This window comes from Pyrus communis, chromosome 7 (genome assembly GCF_041283825.1).
Source record: "Pyrus communis isolate YQ-2024b chromosome 7, ASM4128382v1, whole genome shotgun sequence".
Classification (NCBI taxonomy): domain Eukaryota; kingdom Viridiplantae; phylum Streptophyta; class Magnoliopsida; order Rosales; family Rosaceae; genus Pyrus; species Pyrus communis.
Window position 1 is genome coordinate 6,757,189 of NC_142571.1, and position 12,848 is coordinate 6,770,036.

The following is a 12,848-nucleotide window of genomic DNA, read 5'->3' on the forward strand; positions in this document are numbered from 1 at the left end:
TATACCAACAAGAATGATAGAGTACAAAAACACATGTAGTTTTGAATCCTTCTTCACAGACTAGCACATTCTCTAAAATATAACATGTTTGAGCAATATAGCCGAAAATTGACGTTACAAAATGTAATTAAGTCTTACATCATCAACTTAACTTTAACCCTTAACTTTACCAGACATACGCTCCACTTGTCACTTAAAGTATTTTAGGGTGAATATACACAAAACATCTTTACATGAATGCTCTATCATAGACCTGCAAATTGATCCCATCTCCACTTGTCACTTAATGTTTGGTAAAGCTAGAATTCCATCGATCAAGCATAATTCGTATGCAAATAAGTTTGTTTGGCAAGCATTGATCAACTAGCCATATGTACTGTATTTTTTTATTTAACAAATACGAGAACTCTCTCACATAAAATATATTAATATTACATGCTATACCACGTACTAACAATAAGCTTCTATTCACATATACCACTTGCTCGAAGTTTGTTTCTGATCCGACACATTTGTGCCATAGCATCACTGATGTCCAATCTTTCTCTAGGCAACTCTGCTGAGCAAGCAACACCAATTTCTAAAACTGACATTAAACTTTTTTCAATTTGGACGTGATTCCTTTTGCTATCCTCGTCATGACAATCACTCTCTTGAACAAGAACAGGATCCAAAACCTCTTCCACTTTCTCCGGCAGCGCTGCCTTCACAAAGTTATGAAGGTTTGAAGCTCCCTCAAACATGTTATCCGTTGGTCGCTTTCCTGTAAATATTTCCAACAGGAGGATACCAAAGCTGTACATATCACCTTGTGTCCACACTTCATGTCCCATGCCATATTCTGCATTCCACAATTCAGAACATTATATTCTAATTTTCTAGTGAAGTGCTAAAAGCCCATTTCATATTTGAAAATTTTAAAATAAATACTGCACAATCTTAAAATACTAGCTAGGAAAATATAGACAACTGTGTATTTACCTGGAGGAGCATAACCAATAGTTCCCTTGATCCCTAAAGAATTTGATTGATTTCCTGAAGAATTTTCAACAGCTTTTGGGAGGAACCTCACCAACCCGAAGTCACCTACATGTGCAACCATGTCCTCATTGAGAAGAATATTGCTGGGTTTGAGGTCGCAATGAACTATTGGCGTCTCACAGTGATGAAGGAGATAATCCAGTGCCATAGAAACATCAATAACAATATTCAACCTCTGAGAAATTGTTAAGCTCCTTGGCCTCTAACTTGTCTCACCAATTGTATGAGTTGGATGCAACCATTCCTCCAAGCTCCCGTTAACCATGAACTCATAAATTAAGGCCTTGAAGTCGTGACCGTGATAATCAAAACCAGAACATGCCGAGAGTACCTTGACAAGATTACGGTGTCTAATATTTCTTAAAGCCTCGCACTCAGCAATAAAACTTTTGTAAGCTCCCAGACGAGCAAGGTTGAGTACTTTGACAGCAATTGTTTCACCTTGCTCAAGTACTCCTTTATAGACAGACCCAAAACTGCCCATACCAATCAAGTTGACAGAGGAAAATCCATCAGTAGCTTTGAGAAGACTTCGGTAAGAGACTGAGAGAAATTTTTCTGAATCACTTGAAGTCCGCTCTATTTTTGCCCTCTGTGGCCGACGGAGGTACAAAAAGACTAGTGCAAAAGTAACGCCAAGAATCCCACAAACCAGAGAAATTATCAATTTCATTTTTGGGCTTAATCCTCCCTTGTTGGAATGTTGGAGTTTGCACTTGGGCAAATGGAATCCAGGAATTCCCCCACAAAGCTTGCTATTTCCTTCAATCGATGTGGCAGTTGCATTCCTGAAAACCCCCTTCATTGGTACCATGCCCTCAAAGTTGTTATAAGATAGATTCAAAGATTGCAAAACTTGAAGACGCTCTAAGAATTCTGGAATCGAGCCTGACAAGTTGTTGCGAGAAAGATATAATTCTTTGATTCCTCTTAGTGAACTCAGAGATGATGGAATTGTCCCTTGAAAGAAGTTTCCTTGCAGGTCTAGAGATTCAATTTTTATGCAACTACCAAGACTTGTTGGAATTTCCCCAGACAGCATGTTTTGAGAAACACGAAATTTCTCCAGATTTATCAAATTTCCTACTTCTTTGGGAAGGAAACCAGTCAACTGATTTTTAGAGAAATCCAATTCCACATAGGAAGATGACAGACCAATGACTTGAGGGGATATGATACCGCTGAGGTTGTTATTAGCAAGAATCAAGGTAATCAATATCTGGCAGTCACCTAGACTTGAGGGAATATTGCCGTCAAGTTTGTTACCGGCTAAACTCAATATGGATAGTTCACTTAAATTCCCAAATGACGACGGGATATAGCCGGAGAGATTGTTAAATCCCAAATCTAATTCGTACAACTTCCAAAGCTTTCCCACATCAGTGGGGATGCTTTCTGAAAATTGGTTCTGAGCAAACCAAATGCTCTCTAGGTTAGCCAGATTTCCAATCCCATGGGGGATGCTTCCCGATATTTTATTGTGTTCTACATGCAAGAATACAAGAGAAGAAGACAAGTTGGCCATGCATTGAGTTAAATTGCCCCCAAAATTGTTTGTATCGAACATCAGTTGTTGTAAACGGGTAGCATTAGTCAGATCGCAAACAAAGCTCAAGTCATCGATTTCCCCCCTTCCAAGATTGTTGTAAGCAATATTCAAGGACTCAAGATTAACTAAACTTTTCAAAGAAGGAACCTCCCCTGAAGTTTGTTTCCTTCCATCCAAAGATAAGTTAAGAGTTGAGGCATTAGATAACGAAATGGAAAGAGGTCCATTTGACCAAAGATATCTGGAATACTCCCATAAAAATCATTACCAGGTGCCATAAGCAACTCAAGAGATGATAAATTGGCAAAGGAGTAGGGGATACTTCCTGTAAGTTTGTTGACAAAGTGCCGAAGATAAGTTAAGAGTATCGAAATTATTCTCAACTTCGACAAAGTGCCAACCTCCTCAGGAAGTCTTCCTACCAGAAAATTCCCACCAAAAGCAATTCTGGTTAGCTGAGAGCAACGCGATAAGTTTGAGGGAATTTCACCGGTAAGGGAATTATTCTCCCAAACTATATCTTGCAATCTTGAGAGACGGCCGATTTCTGGAGGAATTTTGTGGCTCAAGTTATTGTTGGTGAGAGAAAGTACTCTCAAAAAACTCAAATTCCCAACATGTGGCGACAGAGAGCCTGAAAGATTGAAGGACTGCAGGTTCAACACCGTGACCCTCTTGTGACAACGACCACATGTGACACCACGCCAATTGCAAAAATGGTTGGTTTCGTTCCATGAAGTCAAGGCTTCAACAGGGTCATAGGTTATCCTCGCCTTGATTTCAAGCAAGGCCAATCGATCTGTCTCATTTCCACTCAGTCTCAAGGCAAGGCATGAGTGAAAAATAAGGACATGAAAGCAAAAATATGAGAAAAGCAAAACTGAAAAGAACTTGTTCATCCCCATGGTGGTTGCTACTTGTTATATGCTTACAGCAGCTCTGAGGAGAATACATCTAATTTATAAGCAACCTACCGCATAATGCAAATACGTTGAGGCATATTCATCCCCCAAAACACGCAATTACTGTCCTAGTTAATGATGCCACAGTATTGGTCACTTACTACGGTCTAGTGGTATTCCTCTTTCACTTGTAAGTGAGAGGTCTCACAACAAAAAAAAAAAAAAAAAAAACCACTCAGCACCAGATTATAGAATGGAATAAGCATACACCATGTGGGTCAACTATATTGTCTCTAGTGTTGGAAAATGTCATGATACACTGATATATAGTGGTTAGGAATCAAGATAAGGAGAGTGCAAAGTGCGGTAAGTAATCAAGATAAGGAGAATGCAAATTGAATCCAAGGACGACCCCTCCACGGGTCCATTAGGTTTTAGAAATTAAGATAAGGCTTGACTGGTCATTAGGAAATTATCATGGTTTTGGGGGCTAGGGTTGAAGGATGGGGGGAAATTTTTTGGGAAATACTAGAAAAAATGTCTGCGTTGCTACAGGACTTGAATGCACCAGCCTTAATAAAACACATTTTAACCTGGAAAAAAATTCAACATAATCATGAACAAACAAAAGGGATAGATGAGTTAACGGTGTCGGTAAGATAAGCAGTTTGGCTTTTATATAAATTCAACCGAGCTGATTACAAAAGATATGGTTGCAAAAAATGCTTTCTTTGTTTCCCTGAGAAACAGAAGCAACATGCATTTTACACATATATTGCCCTTGAAGTTAAGATGGCAAAATATATGTCCTACAGGCCAGCCACCTGTTTTAGCAGTTGAACAAAAAAACATAAAAAGTGTTTCGTTCTTGTTTCAGCAGCTAGGCAATTAAGTAGAAGAATGTTTGTTCAAGTTGATGCAATGAGAGTTCACCTTATACATCAACACTAAGCAAAATTAACTGGGTTAGTTTGTTGATATGCAACCCAAAATTAACACTAACAAAAATAGCACTTGAATCAAATGCATAGACAAAAGCAGATGTTAAGCATAAGAAAAATTTACATGGAAAAGAAAACAATGTTAAATATCCTAGGTGCTCCAATTATAATTATTCTCTATTTCTATATATTTAAACTACCAATTATCAGCACAAACATTTCATTTCCTTGCACCTGCCACAACCACATATAAAACATACTTGATAGAGCATGTAATTGCTTTAACTACATCTTTATTAAAAAATTCATCGGGTGGGAAATGCAGAGCGTTGCAATGGAAACATGAAGACCGAATATAGTAGTGTGAATTAAGTGTGCCGCATGATATATCAATGTCAACATTTCATTTTTACTTAAAATAGCCCCAAAGATTATATGATAATACAGAACTCGCCAAACCACTTACCCTAACAAAAAAATGCCGAGAATAAACTTGTGTCAATATGTAGCCAAAGGGAGACATAAACTACAAATCAACAGTGACTAAAAACAAAATCTCAGAGACCACACATGCACAAACATGCAGCAAAAAGAAAAAGAAAAATTGTTGGAAAAACTGACCCTTAATTGTGATTCTACAGATCATGTGCAACCCTCTCCTAAAACCAAACTAAACACAAGATAAGCTAAATAACAAATGACTTCATTCAATAAATTTACAAAATTAACTGCAAATCACTAAATTAGCCTCTTGAATTCGGCCAGAGTACTCATCAGGAAACCCAACATTTTTCAGAATATGATTAGCATTTTGACCAGTCATTTTCAATGTGAATTTCACACTTGGTTTCAACTCTAGCATTGTCAACCACTTTTGTTCCAAATCTCGTATTCCAGTAACCGGTCCCAACATCTTGCACTTTAATAAAAGAGCATTGTAAGATTGTAGAGATGCATAGAACAGATAAAGTTAATGACAGAGAGCTAAGCTACTTCACCTCTTCTATAAGTCCACGTCTCCACCCAAGCCTAAACATCCCGACATTGCCCCAATAGGTGTGTCGTCCTGACCTGCAAGATTTACAAAGAAGAAGCAGAGAAATCGATGTATAAGCACAGAGCCTGTCATCCAAAATTCAAAGCTGAAAACAGACAGAAGAATTAAAGAGTTGTGCCTATGAAAAAAACGAGAGCAGGTACCAGAACAATCTATGAAGAAAAAGAATTTGAGGTGAATGAGTGGATAAATTGCTACATAAAAAGCTCATTTCAGATCGATGATCCCTTTCTCACCTTAATAACATTTAACAATTACAATTAGTAAAATTTTCTTAATAAGGGGAAAGGCGGAAGGAATAAGGATTAGAAATGGAAACCTTATATAGTGATTAAGACCCTTAAATTAACTTGCGAAGCTTGAATAGTCCGTCCCTTCACGCAGCTGCAAGAACCAATCGTTAATTTGGAAATTATTCAATACGTGTTAAAACATGAATCAGAAAAGGCACAAAGCAAAAAACAAAAATCATTTACCTTAATGACAAAGCACTCTGGAGTCTAAGCGGATACATTATCTTATTGTTTAAAAACTGAAAATCTACAAAGTGTTAATATTTGCACATATATCAGAAAAAGCATTATCGCTTGGAAAACCGACAACTGTAACGCAAACTACTAAATACCAAATTAAATACTCGAACATGACAACCCCAAACATAAACAAAATTCTATATGAATTCAAAAAAAATATTAATTAGGGAAAAGAATCCCAAACATAAACAAAATCCCAAACCAATTAAATAAAACTCAGGCCAACCCGTGCATTCCTCATCTTTCCCTCCTTCCCTTGTTTTTTTTTTTACCCTCATGCCATTAATCTCTATCCTCTTAGAATTGTATAAACAACGGCAGAAAACATCAATACAGTAATGAAAATAAACAGAGACCTCAAGGAAAGAAAAAAAAAACCCAATTATGCATCAACTTCATGTTTCTATAAAAGAGATGAGATTATTGGAGATACAGAACCTTGGTTAGAGTGCAAGAGCAAGACTGAATGAAATGATGAATCTTAAAAGAGAGATATTACATGGATCAATCGTCATCATAGAAACATGGAAACTGGTAGTGCAGATGGATGCCTCAGGATCCTCAGCCCCACAAAAGTCGTAGAACTTGGCAGCATATGGTGGATTGTTGGGTCCCAATTCATAGTAACTTAAATTGATAAAAAAAAAAAAATTAAAAAAAAAAAAAAAAAAAAACGTCAATCAAGTAAAGCTGTCATTTCTAATTAATCAAATACCAGACCCTAAGAAATATATAAGCATAGTTATTGAAGAGCAATTTCTCTCTCTCTCCCCCATCAATATTTCCAGTCGACTGGGAAATAGAAAATACAACCCAAAATGCCCAAAAAGCAGAAGCTCAAAGACAAAAATAGAAAATTAAAAAAGGCATTCGAAAAGAGAAAGTCGTTGAAATTTACCCGAAATGTACAGAGATCCAGGACTCACAGATAAATTAATTTCAGGATCAAACACTAAAGGGATGCGAAACTTTACCCTTTTCACATTTGCAGGTACCAAAATCAATTTACAAAATTAAGGTTAGGGTTTTCATAATCTGAATTAGGTAATGAAAGTCATGTGAAAAGTTCAGAAATAACCAAACTAACATCCAATTTAGTACACACCTAATAAAAACATAAGTAAGAAACTATTTCCAATTCATCATTCATTTATCAAACACAGTAATACAGTCATAGAAAAACTCTTAACTCACGTACCAAAGTTGAATTAATTAAATTGGATGTTGGGGTCAAAATTTTGTGTCCGCCTAAGGATATTTGAGTCAAAGAACTCAAATTTCAGAGATACAAAACAGAGAAGCTTGTGTAAATCATTTATAAAGGCTACCTCCTTTTGGTTGAAAAACTGAAGGGTGACGCCAATTCTTCTTCTGCTTCCACCTCCTTATGGAACTTGACCCGCTAGTCATCTTTGTACGTGAAGCTGAAATCAGCAACCAGTCAGTACCTTTGGCAAGCTCATGGGGGTATGACAACATCTATGGGAAGATTATTGCAACTCTAATTAACAAAGAAGCATTCATTTGAGGATGTCAATGAGGGAGAGAAGAAGAAGAAAAGAAGAGCTAGTTGAGGAACAAAAGAATTTTGGTGCTGTATTCGGTTTGGAGGTATGGTCTTAAGAATTTACAAACTGCCTATATGATTCGCTCGCTTTCTAATTCTTTTTTACTACCTCTTCTTTCATGAAGGTATAATCATCACATTATTTTCTAACATAAAATATACAGTCAAGAGACGTTTAAAACATTGCCCATAAGTTAATTGAGATGGGTTTTGTTTGAGTAGTTGGTGACCTTCACAGTTGCCCAATTACGGCTGACATGTAATTGATAGTATAGGAATATCTATTTAAAATAGTTAAAGGATTTCAAGGATGCCTCTAGACTTATTCTGTTTAGAAGATCGGGTTGAATAATAGGTTTTGACTCCAACGGATTTCTTGCATAGAAGACTTCACAAAATGATGTCAGATTTCAAATTTAAGGCATGTTTTTAAGTGCACTAAGATATCTCGAAACGTATCCTGAAGTGATACTAAAATTTCATAGAAAGAAGAAGAAAGAATAGTCCAAAATTTTACCCGTCCAGTAACTCCATCACACTTATCTCCAATCAGAGCAATGATATCCTCAACAGACATAATTGTTTTATTTTGCGTACATATTTAAACACAAAAAGTAAACATTTTCGCATCAAATTCACATATAAAATGGTCCAAAAGTGCAGGCAATGGTCGAGTAGAAACTAATGTTACCTTGAATTGATGACAATTAGTGGTTATCCTATCCAATTAACAAAGATGAGCACTATTTGTCGTCAATTCAACATAATATAAAAAGAAACTACACCTGAGCAGTGGTCACAGGAACCAATCTTGTGCGATCAGTCAAACAGCGTTTATCCTCTCAAAGATCTGCATATCCATTATAACCCAATCTTTAGTGTTGCAAAAAGTGATATGCTAATTCCAAATTCCCATAAAAAGCCATCTTTCTACAACTTGAAACCAAAATTTAAGTGAATGGCCCTCCAACTAAGGTTATTGAACATGATTAACTATCCACATATGACAAGTATCCGCAACCCTCTCAACCTTGTAACCTGAATCAAGCTGGTTTCACGCATACCAATAGAAAACCAAAATGTCAGTGTTTGGGGAAGTTACCTTATTTGAAATACCACTAGAAAACAGAGCATACTTTTAGGCAAATATTGTTTAAACACCCAAACATGATGTATTATCAAGAAGAAATGATGTATTATCATGAAAAAATTAGAATATCAAAGTCCTCAACAAAACATGAGGCACAATTATCACAATTAGAAAAATCACTTCTTCTGGTTATAAATATTCAATTCAAATCATTTCAAATAAAATGCACATAAATTCAAACCAGTACATGCACACAAAGGTAGGGAAAGTCATAACTGGGTCAAACATAAAAGACAAATTTAAAGAATAGCTCAAAGAAACACTTTATCGATGAAGATTCAAGAAGGAATATGGTCAAGAACGAAACTATGAGGAATACCAAATACCTCACAGGGACACAAAACTACTTGAATGTACCCAAACGAATGTAAATCCAGCATTCTCTAAAAACTATCTCCATCCTACATCATCTACCCTTAAGCACAACCGCTAAAACTGTAAAAGACCTGAAAACCATGATCTACACGACAAATCATACAACTAATCCATAAACCAATCAGTCATCAAGCATAATCCTTTATCTTTTCCTAATTTGTTTGTGTATTCAATTTATTTGCAATGTTCCAAAACAGTGAAATGTACATGATTTCTCTTTTCCTCCTAATCTGGAAAAACAAATCAGTAGCCAATCCCAATTTAAATTAACAGAAAGGGGAAGAAAAAAAAGACAAATTGAACTCAAAAGATTCTACATGATGTACCACACCACCATTTAGATTCACCATTTCTCGCTTTCACCATTTAACGTATTTAGAATGGTTATTAGGGTGATTTGCTATCTAAGACTCACTTGGGAGTTGGCAGCGAAGTTATAAGTCGCAAGCTCTTGAAATGCAGTAATGAATTTGGATAATATTGGACATGGAAGAAAATATCACATGCACAGCAAGCTACAGCGACCATAAAAAAAATAAAATAAATAAAAAGAGAGAGATCTTAAGCAAAAACCATGAATCCAACTCAAAAATGAAATCTTCCAAATAACATCTCAAACCATAACCCAAATCAAATGCACCAAATCCCACATCAAAAAATAAATTATACAAATTGACATATTGGTAGAAACCCAACAGAGATTTTAGAGAGAGAGAGTACCAGAGGGAGTGAGATATGGTTGTACCTGGAAAGCAAAAAATCAATTATATAAATTGACTCTAACATTTGTTGACTCTAACAAATTGATACATAATAACAGTTGTTTGGGATATAGATATGGGTGTACCTGGAAAGATTAAAATTCACCATGCAAGCCGTATTCGTGGAGGACTTGCTCTGGTTCTTCCATAGTGATATACCTGATAATCAGAATGCATTTTGGCAACATTGTTATAAATAAGATGTTGATGATGATGAGTTATAACCTTACTCCATGCTATGTATAATTAACATTTAAGAGCATTATGTAAAAGATAAAAAAATAATAAAAATAAAAAGCCCATCTATTATGATCTCTGCATACCCTTGCTGTTTCGTAGGAGAGGCCGATGAACAGTGGCAGTAGAATTAAGCAACCAAGTTATGAAATACGAATTTAAAATGTACTTATTTACTGTGTCTGTAATGAATCTGTGAAATCAAATAGTTAAACCCTAAAAAGCACCGCTGCAAACAGCATAAGAAAATTGAAATTAACCCTAAAGAAACTGGGAGAGAAGAATATGAAATGGGAATACCTTTCGGCCCTTTGAGTTATTGGAAAAAAAAAAAAAAAAACCAACAGAGCAAAAGCCTCCAACTCCAAACACTGTTGTGGGATTTTGAAGAGAGAGAGAGAGAGAGAGAGAGAGAGAGAGAGAGAGAGAGAACATCGGAAGAAATAAAGCAAGAGAGGGGGAACCAAAAGGGGGGAGAAGAAGCAGCAGCAGCTAAAGCAAAGCAGAGGAAGAAGAAATAAGGGGAAAAAAGGACGACTGAAATGAAGTGGGTATATTTAATTGGAATTTTGAAAGATTTTACTGGATGTATAAATTTATGAAATTTTATAAAGTTTAACTGATTTTTAGAGATTTTATGTAAAATTTTGATTTAATCCTCTCGAAATCTTATGGGAAGAGTTGAGACTCGTGGATACTTAAAATAAACTATAAAATCTCTTCAATTCCCTTTAATTCCTCAACTTTTTCAAATTCTTTAAATTCTAATTCTAATTGAATACACTAGAATGTTATAAACTTCTTTAAAATTCTAATTGAATACACCCAGATATCTAAGGATTTTAATAAATTATCTTAAAATTCTGATTGAATACACATTGAATTTCAGTTAATCATTTAAAATCCTGATTGAATACCCCTGAATTTATTAAAAAAAAATTAAAATCCCTTAAAATCTCAATTGAATACACTCACTAAGTACGCAACCATATACTTATAACAACAACTAATCAAATAGAACTAAAAAAATATGGGGGATCATATCAATCGCACTTACCAAGTATTGAAAGATATCATTTCGAGCAACAAAGTCAGTCTCACAGTCAAGTTCAATAAGACCATCTCCAATGGAACAAACCTTTTAGCCCTCTAAGATATTAATATTTTAATGAACAGTACAGGGTCATCTTTACCTTCATCTCCAACCGAAGGCCAAAGGGTCATAGGGTTCGTTTTACCCCTACCACAAAAAACCGTCTCCAACCGAGGATTAAAGGGTTATAGGGCTAAACATAATTTATTATTTAAATTTAAAAACTATAACAACTTAAATTTAAAAACTACAAACTTATGTTTAAAAACTACAAACTTATATTTAAAAACTACAACTTAGTATCTACAGCAGGATCTTGTTGCACATCTTTGGTCTAAAAGAATCATAGAGTTGGTGTTTAAGTTTTATATTGTTAAAAGTTTTTAAAAATGTTGTTTAAGTTTCATGTTGTTGAATGTTTTTTTTTATGTTGCATAATTTTTATATTGGTTAATGTTATTTAATGTTGTTTCATATTGTTTAATGTTGTTTCATGTTACTTAATTTAATTTAATATTGTATAATGGCTTAGGAAGTTATAGGAAAAAAATAGAACTTAAAAAATATATGAAACAAATTTTGTAAAATAGAAGTTATAGGAAACAAATGTTGTCAAATAGAAGTTACAGGAAGTTACAGAAAAAAATAAAATTTAAAAAATGAAGTTATAGGAAGAAAAAAAATTTGTAAAAAACAAAAAAAAAACATAAAAATTAAAATTGTAAAAAAAAAAAACAAATAGAAGTTACAAGAACTTCTTTCGTTGCTTCGCACTAAGTGCGAGGGGGATGTCGTTCTGCGTGCTATGGCTCCCTTCACTCCCCATGTTGGAGAAGGGTGTCTGGTCGAAAGAAAGTGTACGAATGGTGGAAACCAGCTTGACAAAGCTGGAGAGATTAGGAATAAGTGTGATTCCCACAGACGGCGCAAAATGTTGATTCACAAAATCGGCGAGGACTTTGGTACAACATAAAGTGTCAAGTTTGTGACCTTCGCTAGGTTGCTCTGGTCATTAGTGTGGATAGGTATGTAAATGAATGGAGATAGGGAAGCAAACAACACAAGATGTACGTGGTTCACCCAAATTGGCTACGTTCACGGAGTAGAGGAGTTCTCATTAGTTGTGAAGGGTTTACACAAATACATAGGTTCAAGTTTTCTCTTAGTGAGTTGTAGTGAATAGTTTAATACAAATGACATTAGGGGTTATTGTGGGAGAATGATCTCCTTTTATAGAAGAAAGTTTCTAGCTTTGTTCTAACATTGACACGTGTCCTGCTGTGATTGACCTCTGATATCGACATGTGTTGCGCTATGATTGGCCTCTGATATCGACATGTGTCGCGTTGTAATTGGCCTCCTGGTTGGAGGAAAAGTCTTGTGGGTCCTTGACAGTATACTGTTGATCAGTGCATAGTAGTTTTGAGATTGGTCAAGTATGGTACAAACATATTATTTTATAACTTTTCGGATAATAACATGTGGTGCAACGAGAACGATTAAAAATCTTATCCGAAATTAGAAATAAAATTATTTTGTATTATTTTATAAATAAAAATAAAAATAATATTTTATTGCCTATTGTCAGGGCTATTAAAGTGCAACGGTGAAGATGCAAAAGGCAATTATTGTTCATTAAGGG

The 12,848-nt window shown here is 35.2% G+C and overlaps 2 protein-coding genes and 1 long non-coding RNA gene across 16 annotated transcripts; all 3 read right to left on the reverse strand.

Moving 5' to 3' along the window:
• Positions 1-310: 310 nt before the first annotated feature.
• On the reverse strand, positions 311-2,566 carry LOC148695557 (putative LRR receptor-like serine/threonine-protein kinase At3g47570). Its single transcript, XM_088697705.1, has 2 exons — positions 982-2,566; positions 311-841 (listed from the first exon to the last, which is right to left on the reverse strand). The coding sequence occupies exons 1-2, from the start codon at positions 1,187-1,189 to the stop codon at positions 465-467; spliced, it is 585 nt and encodes a 194-aa protein (XP_088553831.1). The 5' UTR covers positions 1,190-2,566; the 3' UTR covers positions 311-464.
• LOC148695558 (receptor kinase-like protein Xa21) lies at positions 1,244-3,495 on the reverse strand. Its single transcript, XM_088697346.1, has 2 exons — positions 2,975-3,495; positions 1,244-2,831 (listed from the first exon to the last, which is right to left on the reverse strand). Exons 1-2 carry the CDS (start codon positions 3,493-3,495, stop codon positions 1,244-1,246), a joined length of 2,109 nt encoding a protein of 702 aa, XP_088553472.1.
• Positions 3,496-4,895: 1,400 nt separating this feature from the next.
• Positions 4,896-10,628, reverse strand: LOC137735080 (uncharacterized). 14 transcript variants are annotated; one of them, XR_015964935.1, is made up of 10 exons: positions 10,200-10,628; positions 9,963-10,035; positions 9,836-9,860; positions 8,376-8,440; positions 7,352-7,447; positions 6,523-6,650; positions 5,967-6,030; positions 5,810-5,874; positions 5,634-5,726; positions 4,896-5,504 (listed from the first exon to the last, which is right to left on the reverse strand). It is a non-coding gene; the product is annotated as an uncharacterized LOC137735080 (long non-coding RNA). The 14 variants fall into 14 exon arrangements; XR_015964926.1 differs by lacking the exon at positions 5,634-5,726 and having other exon boundaries at positions 5,967-6,650; positions 10,200-10,306; positions 10,414-10,628; XR_015964932.1 differs by lacking the exon at positions 5,634-5,726 and having other exon boundaries at positions 5,967-6,022.
• Between the last annotated feature and the right edge of the window lie 2,220 nt (positions 10,629-12,848).

Coding starts and splice junctions, on each gene's coding strand:
- LOC148695557 (XM_088697705.1), bottom strand. CDS start 1,189: ATGGCACTGGATTATCTCCTTCATCACTGTGAGACGCCAATAGTTCAT. Junction 842..981: donor TATTGGTTATGCTCCTCCAG/GTAAATACACAG, acceptor TGTGGAATGCAG/AATATGGCATGGGACATGAA.
- LOC148695558 (XM_088697346.1), bottom strand. CDS start 3,495: ATGGGGATGAACAAGTTCTTTTCAGTTTTGCTTTTCTCATATTTTTGC. Junction 2,832..2,974: donor GAGGTTGGCACTTTGTCGAA/GTTGAGAATAAT, acceptor GGAGTATTCCAG/ATATCTTTGGTCAAATGGAC.